The sequence below is a fragment of the Neopsephotus bourkii genome, unplaced genomic scaffold (assembly GCF_033783945.1).
Source record: "Neopsephotus bourkii isolate Nb327-2 ecotype Australia unplaced genomic scaffold, CSIRO-AGI_Nbou_v1 NB_1298, whole genome shotgun sequence".
NCBI classification, from domain to species: Eukaryota; Metazoa; Chordata; class Aves; order Psittaciformes; family Psittacidae; genus Neopsephotus; species Neopsephotus bourkii.
The window spans coordinates 541,255-560,717 of record NW_026901782.1 but is presented as its reverse complement, the minus strand read 5'-3'; the positions used below and the strand labels follow the sequence as shown (position 1 = coordinate 560,717).

The 19,463-nt window shown below is 42.6% G+C and overlaps 2 protein-coding genes across 12 annotated transcripts in view; one reads left to right on the top strand and one right to left on the bottom strand.

Moving 5' to 3' along the window:
* Positions 1–6,001: 6,001 nt before the first annotated feature.
* Positions 6,002–19,463, top strand: part of IDUA (alpha-L-iduronidase) — a 45,509-nt gene continuing 32,047 nt past the window's right edge. For all 3 annotated transcript variants that reach the window (XR_009727345.1, XM_061366079.1, XM_061366078.1), the window contains exons 1-2: positions 6,002–6,158; positions 9,508–9,648. Coding sequence is in view for 2 of the 3 variants with exons in the window: in XM_061366079.1 (XP_061222063.1) it covers positions 6,037–6,158; positions 9,508–9,648 (263 nt within the window). In the remaining variant the exon portion in view is untranslated. The remainder of the gene's footprint in view (positions 6,159–9,507; positions 9,649–19,463) is intronic.
* SLC26A1 (solute carrier family 26 member 1) overlaps positions 12,174–19,463 on the bottom strand; it is a 35,754-nt gene continuing 28,464 nt past the window's right edge. For 2 of the 9 annotated variants that reach the window (XM_061366075.1, XM_061366072.1), the window contains 4 exons: positions 17,711–17,875; positions 17,080–17,163; positions 16,023–16,673; positions 12,175–14,615 (listed from right to left, as the gene is read on the bottom strand). In XM_061366075.1, coding sequence (XP_061222059.1) covers positions 13,095–14,615; positions 16,023–16,643 — 2,142 coding nt within the window. In that variant the 5' untranslated portion in view covers positions 16,644–16,673; positions 17,080–17,163; positions 17,711–17,875 and the 3' untranslated portion in view covers positions 12,175–13,094. Of the gene's footprint in view, positions 14,616–16,022; positions 16,674–17,079; positions 17,164–17,710; positions 17,876–19,463 lie in introns of all 9 variants that reach the window. The other 7 variants (XM_061366069.1, XM_061366070.1, XM_061366073.1 and 4 more) reach the window with 6 other exon arrangements.

Genomic DNA, 19,463 nt, shown 5'->3' with positions numbered 1-19,463 from the left:
GTCAAACAAATGATACATGTTAGTTGTGATGGCCCTATGCCTCCCAGAAATAAAGTGACTCCCTAATGGAAGACTTTGCTAAGGAATTAAATATTAAGTAGTGCTTATCCAAGACGAATATCAAAGGGATTAGAGACAAACCACAGGTTTGTAGGTTTTTATTGGTAGAATGAATGCTAGAGCATTTGTTTCTGACCTTTGGGCTTTTGACTGATTCTGAACCAGACACACCTACAAGTGAGATGATCATACGGCAGAGGAAAACATCTTTATTTGTTTTGCAAGTGGTATTGACCCAATGCTCTTAGTTTTCTGTACTTGTTTCATAAAGCACGATCATAGAAGAGTGCTTATGTTCTCTATTATTGAAGGGTTCCTAACTGGAAGATCTTCTAGCAGGTTGCCTCATGAGCTCAAGTCATAGCCACAGAAGGTATAAGGCTATATGGAAATTAAGGCTTCACTTGGTGTCAAAGTGGCAAATAGCTTTGTAACAGTTTTGAATACAGTTGGGTTGACTTTTCAGACAAAATAAGATAGCAGAGGGAAAGTCAGACGTTTGCTCCTAAGCTCAAGAATGCTGCAACTAGGAAAAGACTGCAAGGGTAAGTATATGCCATGTGTAATCCTGCCTGACCCAGGAGGTTCCCTGTGGCAAAGGACTGGCAAACTGGGACTCACCTCTAAGAAACTGCAGAGTGGGTTGGTTCTGACTGTTGATACATAATTCCTCCAGCTGCAGCTTCATCTTCCTTTTGATGCCTTCAGTCCCTGCTGGTCTTGTATGCTAAACGAGTTCACAGCCAAAGTTCAGCCAACAGCATTACACCCTGAAGGCTCAGGTATGAATGGCAATCTGGCATTGTGACTTGACTCTGAAAGGGGGATTTTCCTAAATTCTCCAAGGGCTGCTTATGCTGTGGCTTAGCTCAAGTACCCTAATGCCCTGGAAGAGTAGCAAGGCCCAAGCTGAGTTCTAGAGAGGGTTCCATACACGGTACTGAAGACATTGCCTTTATCCTCACTGAAAATGCCATTTTGGCAGCCAAAGCTTCTGCAGGAACATTCTTGTTTTCTCCAAACTCTATTTTCTGAGAAATCCCAAGGAAGGTGTTAAGCAGGCAGTGGAAGTACAAACTCAAATGGCATCTGAGAACTTGGGGGCCAATAGGTGGGGAGCATAAATTCTGCTCTTGGAGATGGGAAGAAATGACAGACAGATATCTGGATATATATATATATATATATATATATATATATATATTTTGTGGTGATAACTAAGCCCTAATAATGGTGAGGCATTCCAGGGCCTGCAACAGCCTTTGCTTCTTGGATAACTGCACATTCCCAGATGGTTGCCACTGGTCTTTGGGCAGATGGACCGAACAGTCTCTGTTTAAAGTCACATCTAATGCAGTCTAACCGGGGCTCCTACTACAAGGGCTGGTCCTCCTCTTCTTCTCTGTCACTGCTTATCTGCTTCTGCTGTTTTCCATGTGTCAAGTCTGACAACCAGACAGCTGAAGAGAGGATAATTCAGCTGGCTGGGTGGGAAGCAACTCTTTTTTTTGGGTCAGTTTGTTTTCTTCTGGGTTGGCAAGCAGCAGAGATGTGGCACTGCATGGTTCTGGCACCTGGTAGTCTGCAACAGTGAAAGTACAGGGACAGGGGTGGGAGAGAATGAGACCAGACTTGACTCAACTGGCTGCTGTTAGGATGAAGAAGGCACAGTATAAAATTGTGCTCCAATGCATGTATCTTAGTAACTTCTATAGCACGGGCAGCCTTTGTAAAAAGCTAGCTCTCCAGTGATCCTGTCATTTGCAGGAGTCCAGCAAGACGTACACACTCATCTTCACCACCTACTTGCTGCCATGCTTGCAATTGTTGGCAACTTACTAAAGGTATCTGTTGATCAGACATATGTCTCACATTTGGAGTCTTATCAGCAACGCAACATGTATCACAGTGCTTCTTTTCTTATGGAAGGCTTGTTTTTAAAGCTCAGCTTATGACAGTGTTGAAGCTATTCCCCAGGACCTGGTGGGCTTTGTGAGCCTGGGATTTGCTTCCTCCTCCTCACTGATTCATTCCCAACCCTTGGGATGACTACATACTGGATGTGGCCTGCAGCTCATTGCTGCCTTTCCTCTCAATGGGACAGTCTTAACTTGCTTCAAGGCCTGCAGTACCTCTAGCACTAGGTTTCTGCCCGCAGACTGTGCAGATTGCAGACATGCAGATTGCAGACTGTGCAGATTGCATGGTGATCGCCATTGCTTTTGTACAAAGCAGCTGTTATCAGCCACAGCTAGAAATGGAATGTGATACATTGGTGCTCTCCTCTGAGGCACTGAAAATCTTGAAGGACCCTGGGCATATCCTAGAGTTGCATGATCACCCATTTTGGATGAGCAAGGGTTGGTGAGTTAAACAGAAAACATCAGGCACTTTATGCCCCTGTGTAGGGTGGGATGTGTCATTTCCTCCCAGGGGTTTCAGATTTTTCAGTGCCTGTTACTCTCCTGGTGCCACATCGTAATTTTTGTCCAACTCTCACTTTTTGTCTAGAGATACAATTCTGACAAGTTTTACAAGTGTTATATGGCTTTTGGAGTAGACTTTCTGGACTTTGTAGCTAAGGCACAGGTGATCTGTATACTGAGGAGATCAGTTGCTAATATACAGTGTAGTCTGGGTAAATGAAAACAGCCAGACTCAGACTGATTAAAATACTTCTCAGCCCTTCACAAGTGCTTTCCTTCTCATTACTTAGTTTACCTAAGATGTGATTAGGAGGTCTTGTTATCACCTCTGTGGAATACAATGAATTTAACCAATATTGTGGGTATTCTTGCAATTCTAGACACCAACTGTGTGCATATCTTTAATATCCCAAAGCTAGAATTCAAGGACAGGCTTTGACACATCCCTGCATTGGTGATACCTGTCATTCTACCCTGGCTTTCACCCAAGTGTATATAGGATAGGGCTGCTCAGTAAATCCATTCCCATTTTTCCAGGGCATGGATCTTATTAGTCAGATGTGACCTCCTAACCCACCTTGATTCAACATGACTAAAGGGCCTTGCTGTGCTGCAATTCAGCACTGTACGTCTATTCTTGTCTTCAGATATAAACTGATACATATAATTTTGTCATTACCAGTATTAGGCCAAGGGCTTTACATTAACCTAACGGTGTGTTGTCTTAGGGTTTGTCTTGGCTGATATGGTTTTAGCTGTGGCAATGATTGTTTGCTGGTCGGGTGACTGTTTTCTACAATTTTTAAGCTTGTCTTGGGGGACAGCACCAATGGTAGAATGTGTGAGAACACAGCAAGAGCCAGATGCTCCCTGAAGCTGCGGGAGCTAAGGGGGCTAACGCAGCCACCAGCGGCCTGACCAGCTTAATCTACTGCCTCTGAACCAAGGAGCAGGGCAGGCACTTGTACGGACCTGCTATGATTGCATTGGTTGTCTCAAACATTTGGCTGACACTGCATGGTAAGGTAGTTGTGGTTGGAAAACGGGCCCTGTGGAGGTGGGGCAGTACTGGTCTGATCCAACTTCCCTCTGCAACTGAAAATTACATCTGCACCAAGAAAAATGTCACTCCAACCGAGGGAGCTTCAAGACCACAAGAGACTCCCAATGATCCCACTAATTTTTGGAAGATTCTAGAAGGCTAATGTTAGAATTAGCATGTTACCATCACCTTATTTTACATAGTGGGTGTAAGCCAGAAGGAAAGGACTATAAGAAAGGTGGTCTCTTGCTGACTCCAGACCCTCCATGGTGACAGAACCAACACTGGGTCCTGGACTGGTGATCACCCCTCTTTTCTTCTTTCTCCGCTTTCCTTCTTTTCTCTGCTTTTCTCTTTCTAGATACCAAAAAGGTATACAAGTTTTGTTATAATAACTGAAACTGTCTCTGCTGGATGTCAGAAAGTTGTAGCTGAAAGCGAGACTCTGGCCTTTTTACTTCACTTTTCTTCTTTACTCAGTGAAGCCTATTCTGTACTTATGCACAAAGACTTTGTAATGTTCATACAGAGTAAACATGAAGTTAGAAAAAGCACAACTTTCTCTCATCATCACCCATGCCTTTTGATAGGCAAAAGTGTGAATGCCCCAAACCATATAGAGGGCCATGTGGTTTCAGAATAGCCCAGCTGTCAGAAGCTCGATTCTGAATATGAGGAGGAAAACATGCCTACAAGGATGGAAGAGAAAGGATTCATGTCTGTGCAAGGAGGAGGCAGAACCCTCCTGAGTTAGCTTTCATTGGAGATGTTGTGCTAGGCAACAAAGTAATTTTGGTAGCAATCCACCAGCAGAAGAAGCTTCATGGCCTGAGAGGTGCCCATCAGTTGTTTTGCATCTAGCTGTAGGAGGGAACCACACTGCCTACAACTCCCTGATTCTGTATGTGCACTGAGTCTGAAAACGTAAATCTGATTTATGCTCTGTCAGCACCTTTCTCTTGCCTAAGTTAGAATAGGTAAAGACCAGAAGGGAAATTCAGATTCTGTGGTCTAACAGTAGTAGTACTGTATGCTGCCATTAAATGAACATTGACTGTTGGATCTTCTCCAGCAGTTAGTACCATTTAGATGGTACTAAGCAAGTGGTCAAGGTCAAATCCAGTCACTTGTAGCTGGGCAAAAGCAAATCTTGAGCTATGTTTACAGATTCCAGATGCTCCCAGATGCTACAAGATTTGTGTCAGCTTCTGTTTTGCACTTGATTCAGGAGGCAATATTATCTGTATATCTGTTTGTAATGTGTCTGTTGACTTAGCATTTGTCATAATACTTGGTAAAAAGAATTCAACAGACACTTTTTTTTTTTTTTTTTTTTTTGTTGCGAATTAGAGTTAAATTGTTTGCATTTGGTCTGACAGCAAGTTTTGGAAATCTGTGATGTTGACTGTGTAATATCAGTGATGCCAGTCAACATTATTAACAAATACAGGTTTGGAAGTCTTTCCAGAAATGGAAAGGCACAAGATTTACACATTTTCACTTGTTTATTCCACAGGACATGGATTGTAACTGATGTTTTGTGTGGGCTGTGGAGAAGCAGAGATAAACAATCATGAAATCCTCTAGGAAACTCAGAATGGCTGCTCTTTCAGTCCTCAGATATACATCATAAGAAACAATCATTTAGAAAGTCCATCTACAGCGCCTCTGTTATCAGATGCATTTAAAGCCCTTTGCCATACATCAACAAACATGTTTAGAGTGAAGAAGCAGACACAGTTTAAATTCTGCTGAAGCGCTCTTTCGGGAAAGGCTGTTCACCCGCCCTACTGTGCGATGCTACTGCTTACAGGCCTGTCAACACAGAACACGAGGACATGACAATAGACAAGACAATACTCCCCTCATGTGGTACCCAAGAGAAACGTGTCAGCGACATCTGCACGCCGTGCCGCAGCTGCAGGGAAGTAACTCCTGCTCACTGGGCACCACCACCACCACCGCACCAACCAACCAAAGCACCAGACACCTGGGCTTCAGGCGGAGATGTTACTAATTTTTACATGTCCTTTTCTTTTTTACAGGAGTGGGTAGGGATAGGATAGGGTAGGATAGGATAGGACAAGGGGGAATGGCTTTAAGCTGACAGAGAATAGGTTTAGGTTGGATACAGGGAATAAATCTTTACTGTGAGAGTAGCGAAGCATTAGAACAGGTTATCCAAAGAAGTGGTAAATGCTCCACCCCCGGCAGTGTTCAAGGACAGGCTGGACAGAGCTTTGGGTGATATGGCTTAGTGTGAGGTGTCCCTGCCCATGGCAGGAGGGCTGGACCCACACAATCTTCAAGGTACTTTCCAGCCCAAACCACTCTACCCCTCTGCGGGTCTACGGAGTACCCGAGCGGTGCTTCCGCCTGCGAGCTTGCCAGCTGACCGCCCCCTCCGCTGCCTTTGGGGGCGGGACCCGTCGTGGGCGGGAGCCGCGAATCCTGTCGCGTCCGTGGCGCGTCGGTAGCAGGCGCCGGCGTCTCTCGTCCCGGCCCGCCATGGCGCTGGTGCTTTGGCTGGCCGTGCAGCTGGGCGCGGGCTCCACGGAGTACGTGGTGTCCGTGGATGCCCGGCGAGCCGAGCGGCCCCTGCAGCACTTCTGGAGGAGCACTGGCTTCTGGTAAGCGCGCAGCCCTGCTGCCGGCGAGAGCAGCCGGTGTGGAGCAGGGTTGCCTCTAGCCCTTCTCAAGCAGAGGGTCTCCAGGGTGTGCGGACGAGGCCCCTCTTAAGAAGCCTGGGCACTTCCCGGCCTTCTGGTGTGGGGTCAGGGGTCCGGCACCTCGCTGCCCTTCGCTGCGCACCCTGTGCTGTGTTATATATATGGAGCTGGACAAGGGACTGGCCAGAGAATGAAAACAAAGCAGGCCACAAGGCAGGGCCTGTCGCCAACTCCCCTCTGACTTGCTCCCTTGCCTCCAGTGAAAGGTCATGTGAAGTCCTTCCTCTTCCCCAGGACAGTACATATGGTGATACTCGGCACTCATTCCCTTTCCTTTTCGCAGTTTCCACGGTCACAGCCCGTAAGTAGGCCAGGGCGAAGCTTCCCTGCCTGTTAGTTCTAGGAGTTTGTTCTTGCAGGACACTTAGAAGCGTGCACCATCTTCCTGATGTGGCCAGTGAGTCAGAGCATGCGCAAATCTCAGCTCCACGACTTCATACCCTGGTAGTGCTTTGTGTCTCAGAGGAAGCCCTGTCTTGCTTATCTAACCGGGGTTGAGCAGCCCTCAAGTTTTGTGGGATAAATGAAGGCTTCTGGCAGGCTTAAAAGCAAGAGATGGTATCTTCCTCAGCCATATTCATCTCTTACTCTAAACTAGTAATGAATTCCTTCATTTAGACATACAGTGGACAAAATAACAGTTGCAGGAAGAAGAGTTACATCAGGGATGGAGGAATCTGCAGTGTGTGATTTGGACGAAAAAGACTTTGTGCACTTTTTTGTGTAACGCATAAATATAGCCTAAGACAGAAGTTGACAAATTTTCCATTAATTTTCCATGTCAGTGGGAAAACAGAAATGTTTGGGCTGTCTGGATTTTTTTTTTCCTTTTGGCTGTTTTATTTTTTGTTTTAATACTTGTAATGTTAGGGAACATTAATGAAAAACTGTCTTAAGGAATAGTATGTTTTGCCCATTCAAACCGCAGCCTGAGAAACAGCTGTGATTTTAATTGTGTGAAAGAAACTTTGGAAAACTGCAAGCATGAAAACCATGTGACAGGAAGGTGGAGGAGGAGCAGCAGAGGCAGGGGCTCTCCATGCGTCTGCAGCTGTTCAGTTATGATACCTGGCCAGCACTGGTGTTTCTCAAGGTAGCATCCCAGGTCTTTTGAAGGCTCACATTGTAACACAGCTGGGTGCCAGTTGTGAAAACTTCTTTTCTAGTCATGGTTTCAGACAGCTGAGCAAAGGCACAGCCATGGATCAGTAGCTGATAAAATCTGTGAGCAAGGCTTAAACAAGTGGGAGCAAGTTCTCTTGGATGGGCACTTTCTACTCAGAACAGAAAAGGACAGATGCTGGTGCTACCACTAACAAAACACACTCTTCTGCCATCTTTCTTTTGTATCTCTTCTTGGTTTCAGCTAGATTTCTGTATCGCTTAGAGTGAATTTCAGAGTCCACTAAGCAAAAATATGTGAATGCCGTATGCCTTCACTTTTGTCTTTGCCACTGCTTGAACTGAGGCAGATTTGAATCTCAGATTAGCACTCCCTCAAAACCTGACAGTTAACATTGTCTTTATCTACTGGAACAATTAAAAAAACCCCATGTAGCTGATACATTTTTAGTATGAGTGGAATTGGTAATTTCTTGGTCTCGCTTGTGTGACTTGAAGCAATCTCAGGGAGATATTTTTAAGTGCTTTGAACATGGCCAAGGAATGTATAGGCAGTGAAGGTCTCATTCTGCTTCTTACAAGTGTAGCTTCCACAGCAGAGCAAGAATTGATGTTGTTACATGGAGTTCAGCAGGAAGATCAAGTCCGTATTTGTCTTGCTACAGACTCCAGCAAGTATGACTTGCACTCCAAAGCCTAAAAAACCCTGAGGTTTTTTATCATTAGTTACTCAGAGACAAGAAGACTGCCACTGTATGGCTTCTTCAGGCCACTGCTGCCCAAGGTTGCTATCTGTGTAGGAATCATTACATGTAATACTTCCCTTTGAGCATGGCAGTGAGATGGACTGGAGTTGTGTTCTGCTTTGCCAAACTACATGCAGAGCCAACTAGCCGCACAAAGCCTGCAACCCCATTTTGATTTGTCACTATTCAGCCTGGAGAAGAGAAGCTGCATGGAGACCTCATAGCAGCTTTCCGGTATCTGAAGGGGGCCTACAAGAGTGCTCGTGGGGAACGACCTGTTAGAGAGCAGTGTAGGGGAGAGGGACCTGGGGGTCCTGGTGGACGACAGGGTGACCATGAGCCGACACTGTGCCCTTGTGGCCAAGAAGGCCAATGGCATCCTGGGGTGTATTAGAAGGGGGGTGGTTAGTAGGTCGAGAGAGGTCCTCCTTCCCCTCTACTCAGCCCTGGTGAGACCTCATCTGGAATATTGTGTCCAGTTCTGGGCCCCTCAGTTCAAGAAGGACAGGGACCTGCTGGAGAGAGTCCAGCGCAGGGCAACTAAGATGATTAAGGGAGTGGAGCATCTCCCTTATGAGGAAAGACTGAGGGAGCTGGGTCTCTATAGTTTGGAGAAGAGGAGACTGAGGGGTGACCTTATTAGTGTATATAAATATATAAAGGGGGAGTGTCACGAGGATGGAGCCAGGCGCTTCTCAGTGGCAAACAATGATAGGACAAGGGGCAATGGGTACAAACTGGAACACAAGAGGTTCCACTTAAACTTGAGAAGAAACTTCTTCTCAGTGAGGGTGACAGAACACTGGAACAGGCTGCCCAGGGAGGTTGTGGAGTCTCCTCTGGAGACATTCAAAACCCGCCTGGACACGTTCCTGCGTAACCTTATCTAGGTGTTCCTGCTCCGGCAGGGGGATTGGACTAGATGATCTTTTGAGGTCCCTTCCAATCTCTAGCATACTGTGATACTGTGATAGAGAGGGACTCTTCATCAGGGACTGTAGTGATAGGGCAGGGGGTAATGGGTTTAAACTTGAACAGGGGAAACTCAGGTTAGATATGAGGAGAAAGTTTTTTACTGTGAGGGTGGTGAGACACTGGAAGAGGTTGCCCAGAGGGCTGGTGGATGCTCCATCCCTCTCAGTGTTCAAGGCCAGGTGGGATAAAGTCTTGGGCAACATGGTCTAGGGTGAGGTGTTTCTATTAAGATAATCTTAAAGTCCTTTCCAACCTTAACCATTCTATGAGTCTATGTTAGACAGTACTTCTCAAGCCTGGGGTGATCTTTGGTGGTATAGGGACCTAGCATAGCTATCCTTGGATACCCAGTGGAGCTACTAGTTAATGTTACAGTTTGTTTCTTTTCTGTCCTTCCTTCCCTGAAGCCCGCCTTTACCTCATAGCCGTGCTGATCTATTTGACCTGAGCAAAGACCAAGAGATCAACCTTGCCTACATTTCTTCTGTTCCACATGGTGGCATTGAACAAGTTCGAATTCACTGGTTATTGGAATTAGTAGCTCTCAGGTAAGCAAACACCTTTTTCTTTATTCCAAGTTATCCTGGTATTTCACCATCTGTGAAAGTATAGCACAAAGCAAACTGTTTCAAAGAACTGCTGGTTTTATTTTTCAAACAGAACTACACATTTACCTCTAGGTCATGTGACACAGGAACATTCATGGTTATGGGGGAACCCAAGGTGTGTGTCATGGACTGGACAGTTCCCTGGTTGTTGGCTACCAGTGCTGGTAAATACAGACATTTTGATACCTAGACCACACATTCTGGCCATGCTGCACTAGTCATCAGGAGAGTTTGAGGTGAAAATTCCCAACTCTTTGCCCAGCTCCATAGGACCCACACAGTCCACAAGAACCCTTTCCTATTCTTATGTAGCAGTACTAAAGTTTGTTGGATACATGATTAATACAAGGCACCACAGTGAACAAAAATATAGTCAATCTACCTGATGGATATAACTTTTCCTAAAAGGCATATAATGATTTTATTTCAACATTAGTATTAACCTAGTTGGAATTACAAGCCTATCCCCAGCTTCTCTCCAAGTCACAGTACCTAGTTCCTGGTAATATAGAAGAGAATCAGGAGGTCTTAACATCTTCAGTCTTCATACACTTAATTTTTGTGTAAAGCAGTATAGCAAACATAAATGTGCTAGAAAAAAAAAACACTTGCTTTTTTAGTTACCTTTTACATACTCCTTAGAAATAATTTATAATCTCCCAGCATCACCACATCATAGCACTGAAAGTTGTTCCCTGCTGTGTTTGACATTGTCCTACATAAACAAGTCAATTGTTAGTCAGCTCTGCCAATGAAACAGAAACATAAAATTGTTTTTATGGTTTCTTCTGGTCTAGTGTGTCTTCCTAGTAAGAGTCTTAAAACCTTACCCCCACTCTTACCCACTGCGAAGTTTCTCTGCTTGGCTATCCTTTGGTACCATTCTTACAATAAATATGATGAAAAAGAGACTTCTGACATTCAATTTGTCAGCCTGCTGGATAAGAGAAAGGCAGCCTCTCTTCACATTTCTACGCAGACTGTTGCAAGGATACACATTCGTTAGCACTGGAATCTCTTTTTTTCTTCCCCTCTGTCTTTTAAAATGAGAATCATCTAGAGTTAAGGCTGTATTTTGCTTTTTTTCCTTTATATTCTAGGATGATTGCTTGATCCATGAAGGTAAAAGAAGTCTAGATTGCTAGGATATGTGTTCTTTTGTACTGAAACAATTTTATTTGACTTCCAACAACAGCTTTCTTTGTCTTAACAGCCTAAGAGTGTCTGTATTGATGTTGTCTGGCAGTAACACCTGCAAACCCACTTCCTCATGCTAGGCCCTAACAGGACCTTAAAAGAGATATTCCCTGATCAAAGAATTGTTACAAACAAAAGCGAACACAAAGCAATACCTTTTCTTGGGCTCTGCCCATTTGCTTGTTTAACAGAGAGAAGCTAGTTATACCATGTCACTGATTTAAAGAATAGTGGAATTAAAATCTTTTGGCAGAAAAATGCTGCCAATCTTCAATCCTTGAATCTGTTGACAGACATTTCTGTCAGGTTTTACTGCTCTGGCAGTACTAATGATGTGCAGCTGATTGATAGGCTTTTTTGTAATGGGTGCATGAAAGTGTCAGCACTGAATCACTTACCTAATTTTCTGTTATTCTCAATACCTGTGAAGAGGTTTTTTTATTTTGTATTTTACTTTAACAAAGTATTTGTTCTTGAGAGCCAAACAGGCTGTAGGGCACCTGGAGAGCCTCAGTTTGAGTGTTCTTCCATTCAGTGACCTGAAAAGTTGGAATAAACAAGTCACACACTATGTTGACCTGACTTGTTATTTTAAATGGCACAGCAGAGAAATGGCTTTTGCATATATGGAACCTATTTTAGAGTCTGCTGTTTGTAAGAGGCACAGCTGTGGTAGAATTCCCTTCTGTGCTTGGTGCTGTGTATGAACCCAGCCATGAGTAAGGAGAGTAAGATAAGGCAGCTGTCATACCTTTTGTGCAGGTAATTACAAGTTTGAATAAGAGAGACTATATTCTGCCAATGCTGTAGGCTGTAACACTGAGTACTAACTGTGTTACAATCAAAATCTAAATATATGCATATTTGTAGATGGAGAACATGTATATGTAACAACACAACTGACTCTGGGGGTATCATTTGACACAAAGCAGAATGAGCAACAGTTAATGCAAATTATGCTAGAAAGTAACCCAGCCCTGTAAAACATGGTTTAGTGGAACTCAAATGAGAGAATAATATGATAGAAGGAAAAAAAAAGTAAATATCTATATTATGTACAAACAGTGGTGGAATTTTTCCTTTACTTAGCCCAGGTATGCTACTGTAAATCTTCATTAGCACTTCGTTAGAGAAGACCAGCCAGGCAGTTCTGACTGACCCATCAATCCCCTTTTAGGCAGATCACAGATTTACCTTCCCACCTCACCCTCTTTTCTCCTGTTTTATTTGCACCCAGTGGTAGGAAAAAAACAATGCTAAGATGAATCACAATTCTAAGATTTTATGTTTGATAGTCCTCATTTGTCCCTGGAGTTGCATGTGCCCACCAAAGGCAACTTATTTTTGCGGGATGGTACAACGGTGTGGGTAACTGTGTGACTGCCAGGTAAAACCATTAATTTTTCTCTTTATCCCCTTACTAGTTAAAAAAAGTTACAAAATTGTGCAGCAAAGTCATGGTTCTTCCAGCATCATTAGGGGTTTCACAACCTTTAGTAACTAATTACCACAAATGGAAGCCAATAGCACAAGTGACTCCAGCAGCAATTTTTTGGAAATGATGGTTTTGAGAGAAACCAGTGATGGATCATGGTTTCTTCTTTTGGCTGGTTGTATAAGCCTATGTAATCAAGGTGGCGAGACATGCTACAGTCCACAATATTTTATGCATTTTATTTGTACTTAAACAGTGGGAGTTGTTCAGGAGCACACCTAGAATGCTGGAAGGGGCAAGACCTTGCAAGATGGAATTTAAATTGTTAGGTCCAAGATGCTGAATTAATTGCATTTTCATGGAAATGGTTTAGCCCTCCTAAAACACACCAGCCATCGAAACGTTGTCAGCTGGCACTGGGCAGACCTTCCAGTGTGGCAGTCTCCTGATGTATATGCTGAGTCACACGCATTCATGGCACAAGGGGGCAGTCAATCCCAAACTGCCGTATTGCACACCACCTGCATTTTAAAGTGAAGGTGCAGATAAGACAATCCAACCTGTTCCATCTTGGTCCTCCACTGCATCCCCAGTGGCTGTTCTGTGTAGCATCTGACAAACAGCAGACCTCTTCAGAACAGAGTGGCTTGTACACCCATTGCTGTACACAGTGAACAGTGTGTCTGGTAATTTAATCATTGCAAACTGCCCCTCTCTGTCACTTTTGTAGTGAGTCGTTAGGGAAGACACAGGATTAAACTGAGCAATCTTCTGGAAGCTTTTGATCTTTTGCAAACTGTACAGCATTATGTATACTGTAGAACAGCATTTCCTGCATGCTGCCAAAATCTTTCCCAAAGTAACCTCCTCTTTTCAGAGAGTCTATCACTGAGGGATTGCAGCAAGCCAGGAGAACAGAAATGTTTAAGACCTTGTAGTCTTTCAGGATTTCCTTTAGAGTATTAACTCCAGTGGTGTCCAAAAACAAGATGGATGAGCAATCTACAACAAGGGCTTGGAAGTCAGTTTGCTTAGGAACCAGTTGCAGAGTGGTTTCTCCAGTGCCCAGTCCATTAGGAGTTGTGTGATCTCCCTTTTTCAGATGCTGCTTTTCCTTCTTCTCATATTTCTTCCTTCTAGCAACTTCGAGGTTAGGATCCAAGTTAGTCAATCTGTACAGAGACTTGAGGAAGTAGTCTTTATTTGCATAGTAAAGTGGGGCCTCAAAACGGAATATTTTGATCTTTGGAACAGAAGAGAGATTTTCATATTCTAAATCATCCTCATAAAAGTTGGTGTCTTGGATCTGACCAAGCAGGGCTGTTCGTGGCCTCTGTGTCCGAACAATGATGCATAACAGGGAGAAAACAATGCCAACCAACAGCCCTATTTCTGTGCTGATCAAGGCAGAGGCAGACATGGTAACAATCCAAACAAATGTGTCCACCTTATTCATATGGTACCGGGATGGCACGTCTCGGAACTTCCTCAGGGCTCCTCGGAGGCTGACAATGATGATACAAGCCAGGACACACTTCTGCAAGGAGTAGAAGAGAGGTGCCAAGAAGAGCAGCACCAGCAAAACCACCATTGCACTAATTACTCCAGAGACTTGAGTCTGGCAGCCTGTAGATGTTTTGACAAGTGTTTTCGCCAGAGCTGCACTGGTTGCAAAAGAGTGGAAGAAAGAAGGAATGATGTTGCAGAACCCCACGGCAAACATTTCCTGATTGGCTTTGATAGAGTAAGCATATTTCTTTGCGCACATTTCAGAAAGGGATACAGTGAAGACGAAGCTGACTATGGCAAGAGGCAAAGCATCTACAGCGACTCTGAGCATTAAGTTGAAAGGTGGTACCTTGGGAGGAATAAATCCAGTAGGAATAGCTCCAGAAACACTGGATGCATACACTTCATTTAACTTCCCATAGTGTGACACCAGTGTTGCCACAACAATAACTACTAGCTCTGTGGGAAGAGGAAATTTCAGCTTATGCTTATACCGATCTCCCAGTTCCTTAGCAGTAACCAGCACCAGGATACAAATAGCACTTGTGATGACATCACAAATATTAGCCTGAGAAATGTTCCGGAAAACATTAATCCAGGTAATAACAAGCATCCCATGCCCTTGGCTACGTGGGATTTTTATTCCAATCAGATACTTCACTTGAGCTGTTAAAATGGTTAAGGAAGCACCAGTTGCAAAGCCATCTAGAACAGCCTCAGATAGGTACATAGATATGAAACCCAGACGAAAGATTCCCATTAAAACCTGAGGAGACACAAAAAACAAACGAACAAAACAGATGAGCCTTAAATGGTGCTGCAAATAATTACGTGAAGATGGAAGAGAACTAGCTTGGAAGAGAACTAGCTGGAGGCAGATAGCATTTGACAGTTTTGAGTCCCAAAACAGGAATTATTCTTGATGTTTCCAGTCTGCTTTTAAAACATGTGATTCCTTCTACTGTGGTGGGATACTACAAACCCAAGAAGTGAATGAGGAGTTTGAGGCAGGGTCAGCCAAGCATTTTTCTGAAGTGACTCCTCTGAAGTCTGAATTTTATTTCCAGTGTAAAAATCAGTGGATCAAAAAATGCTTCTGTTATACCAAAGTCAATTTTCCTTTTATTTTCCCTGTCTTAAAGTGAATAAAGTTAAACCTTAATGGCCATTCTTTTGTAAAGAGAACTAGAATGACAACAGCTAAGGGTTGTGCCAACTTGAATAAGAACAGCTAAGTGCCTACTTTATTGGCACTGAAGTGGCTGTTATATAAAACAGCTTGTAATTTTAGCCCTGTGAACAGAAGGGAAAGTGGAGCACTGACAGCCTTTGTGGCATGCCTAAGGTCAGAAGTGTCAGAAGAAATCACAAACTTTCCCAGGTTATTGTGCATAGCTAGTTGCTTTGTCTTCCCTTGATGGTTTTGGAAAGTACAGCTTCACAAGGGCACTTTGGTATTCATGAATGTGACCTTAGTAAAAAGGAAGATAGCTAGCTCTTTCTTAGTTAATCTATAAATATAAATCTATACGATTACTAGGTAAGTATGTTTGTCATGCTTTCTTCTGTGTTCTCTTGTTGCCTTTGTGATAGGCAGCATAGTGGTAAATCTCAAAACGTCCAGCACACGTATTGTCTGAAAAGTAGGTTATTCAATCTATTTACTCTCTTGTCCTTTCTGCTTCTGAATTATCTTCGGGCAGCAGTTCTGTAGAACCTCTTACACATTAGCAAAACACAGCAGCACATTCTGAACCTGTGTAGAAGTAGACAAGTGGGTCTGCACCTTTAATAAAGTGTCTAGAAACCAGAATTATTTCTCCATTGTTGAAGTACACAGCTACCTGTGAGTTTCCCTCATGGTAAGATCTGTATTAGATTCATGCTCCCACAAAGGCAGCAAGACCAAGATGCAGTAGGGCATCAAAACAGTGTTAATGGTCTTGCAGAAAGACTTGCAGAAAGACCTGTGCCTGCTAATAGCCAAGGAAACTGCCTACCTCATGCATTTTCTGAGTTGCCTATGTTAACCTTCCTGGAGGAAACAGTTCAGGGTCATTCAAGTGAACTGGTGTTGCATCTCTCATTGAAAGGGAGTCGAAGCAAAGCTTAAGCCCTGCAAATAAGCTTTAGGAACTTCATACCTTGCCTCTGGATGTCAGCAAGAACTTACCTGATACACTCCAGCTACAAATGTCAAGGCTGTAGCGATGCCAATAGCATAGCATTCTTTCCCACATTCAGCATTCATCCCTGCAATTGTGAGGTTGAAGGCAGTTGTGTTGGCCTGGGTGTCATTCTGTAGAGAGCCATCCCCCAAGGGTGATGAGGCATCGTCATTCAAGTCAAACCCAGCCAAGAGAAGTTCTCGGTCCACAACTTGTCCTACCATTAAGCTTATCAAGCTGAAAATGCCAACTGAGACATGACGGGATGTGCCCATTAAGAAATAGATGATGTTGGCAAAGAATGATGTGTACAGACTATAAATGGGCTTCAGACCTGCCAGCAGCGAGTATGCAATTGCTTGGGGCACCAAAATGATGCCAATCACTAAGCCAGACATAACGTCCCCCCAAATGTACTCCTTGCACTTGTATTTGGGAAGCCATCGTAAAACAGGAAGGAAGTCCATGAGAAAGTTCTTCAGTTTCTGTGGAGTCCAGGAGCAGCTCTTCCTCAGTTTAGCTAGCATGACTTGTTTCCTGTTAATCTTGACATGAGTCTTTCTTTCCATGAGAACACAGGCGGAAGTGGATTTTTCCATCCTGGTAGCCTCAAGTGGTCTTTCCATTGTCCCAGTGTTTACTTCATGTATGTGTTCCTGCATGAAGAAAATGGGTGTTAGGTGGCAAAGTCATGAGGCTTTTCTAGCATAGATGCTTAATGCTAAAAGTTTGTCACCTGGTTGTGCTTTTAAGGAAACACCATCCCAACAGGAACACCACCACAGGGCTCCAGTGACGCATAAGAAATAAATCTGCAGATTGACCCTTTCGTGCAGACATTTAAGAATACATTCTATTGAATCCAATTTGTTTTACTGCGAAAAATCTGAGTTAAATAATTTCTTTGTACAACACGTATTTCCAACAGCTCTTCCAAATGCTCCATTATAGAGGTCTCTGTGATCAAAGACAGCACTTGGTGATATGAAATAAACATACATTACTGCGGTACGCTATGGACTTTCTAATAGTGCATCTTGTAGTCGTTGATGTGGAACTCACGTGTGATATAGTAATTTGTCACTGCAGGTGTCCTCAATGCAAAGGAGAAAAAAATTGCTGGTAGAACCTGTAAAGCAGAGTTTCCTGGAGAAAAATTATTTAGATTTATGCAAAAATCTGTAGACGACCATTGATGTACTCTTAGAAACTGCTACATAACACAAACCTATTAAATTGCAGATTGTTATGATGTGCCTAATTAATAAGCATCTCCTCCCAGCTACCACTTTGGGAGCATATGGACCATGCACCATGATGGAATCTGTTACTATCTCAGAAGAGTGCTGCGTTTTCAGGTTTAAACCCATAGTTACCCTAGCTTTACCTCCAGCATCTACGATACAACAAATAATCCTGTGGGCAGCAGAGCAAGCACAGCAGTGTTTCCTATGGTTCTCCTGCATGTCAGTTTTCTGATACATAAAGACTGGCAAAAATTGTGTTCTTCAGATGCAGGTGTTTCTGGTGTCTCTTGCCTCTATAAACACAACTGTTTTCACCAGACTCAATCTCTGCATTTTTACTCAATTGTCAAATAAAATTGATATTAGCTTAGTGTATTCATAAATCTTTTAGGGGTAGGTGGGGACATGACTGAGAGGCAGAACAGTGTAACATGCAAGTACCCTACCTTAAACAGTTTAAAAATAAAAGTAGGAGCAGGAAGGTGGAAAATGTCAAAAGGATTATGCCAAGTGGCAAATTGTGTCTTCTGGTTTGCAGTGGAAAGAAAGAAGAGACTTCCAAGAGTGGATTCTCATGTGTAAGCACTGAGAGATAAGGAAGACTCACTGACCTAGAAGAAGAGAATACATGCTAGTACAACAGTATGCAAAATCTCTAGGAAAGAACTTCTGAAGTTCCTGGCCTTTCCCAGTGTCATACAGCCAGGATCTCTGAAACAAAGATTTTGGTGCCAGGTGTGACATTGCAGTATAATTTCAAAGCTTGTCTTCACTTACAAATATAAACTGTTTCTTCCTCCTTTTAGTATCTAGCAACAGAAGCCATATCTATCCATTTCCTAAAACTTGAAGTACACTCACTGGCACAGTATTCTATTTTAATTATTTTAACAGTCAATAAGGAGGTTTAGACTCCAGTGACAGAAGTCATCATTCTCTGTGTAAATTTCATACATTTTTGTTGTTCTTGTTGGTAAGAAGAGTATTTTGATTTGTTAATGTTTGGTAACACCCAGTTAAAGTGTAGAATTCCAAACTGAGAAAACACAAAGGTCTTATGAGTCCAACTGGAAACAACTGATATGCAAAAGAATAGATGTCCAACAGCCTGTAAGTTTTTGATCTGTAGCCCTCCAAATACGAAGTGGCTTATTATAAAGTCTGCTGTCTATCCTGCTGAGATTTTTTTTTTTAAGATTTTACCAAATACCTTTTGCCAGCAAATTTTAAATGATAAGAAGATACATATCTGTAATTAGTGCAACAAAATTTCCAGGTATTATTGTAAATGACACAACATGATTTCTAAGGCCATGCAAAGTTTTTAACCACAACTTGAAACAGGATGTTTAGGTATTGCAGATATATAATTCATAATTTGGTAAAAGGCAGAAAAGAGATTCTTGTTAGAAATGCATAGACTTACTGTTCAAGTTGAAAATGAGCTGCATAGTAGTCTAAATATATTTTTTAAATCAGTAGATTTCTATCCATCCCTGTTATATTAAACAGTTTTCAGCTCCCACAGTATAATTTTCTTCATAAGTAAGGTTTATTTCCATCATAAGTGAAAATTAATTACAATTTAATTTATTATTTAGAAAGACTGATGCCTATTTGTTATCAGCAATGCCAAATTTACCTTAGACTCTAATGTATTGTGTGGTTATGCTAGGCAAGGTCTGCTTGGACAGGAAATAAGTTGGATCTAGTCTTTGTTAGAACACAAGTGTGAGAAAAAATAAAAGAAGTTACAACACCAAGATAAATATCTAAGAGATTATAATTATAAAGTCTATCAAATACAGAAAGCTAGCAGCTGTAATAAAGACACTAATTTTTCACGTGGAAAAAACTTCAACACTTCTGTCTTATCTAATTTAGTTTGGAGAAAAAGAGGCTTGTGCTTCAGGAGAGCAAGTCCTATTTGAATGCCACTCACTTCTAAAAGCCAAGTGTATTTAGACAGCCAAGAAATAAATACTTTGCCTGTATTCCACTTACTTAAAATCTAGTGGGTACTTCAGTATTCAATGAGTGCTTTTAATAGGCTACATAAAAAAGACTGCATTGGCTTCTGTGCAGTAGGTTTGTATATTTAGTTGCACAGTTGTTATCTGCCTCTGTCTAAATTCACATAATTTACTTGCAAATAAATTTGTGTTTACAAAAAAAACCAGTAACCCTAAAACATTAATA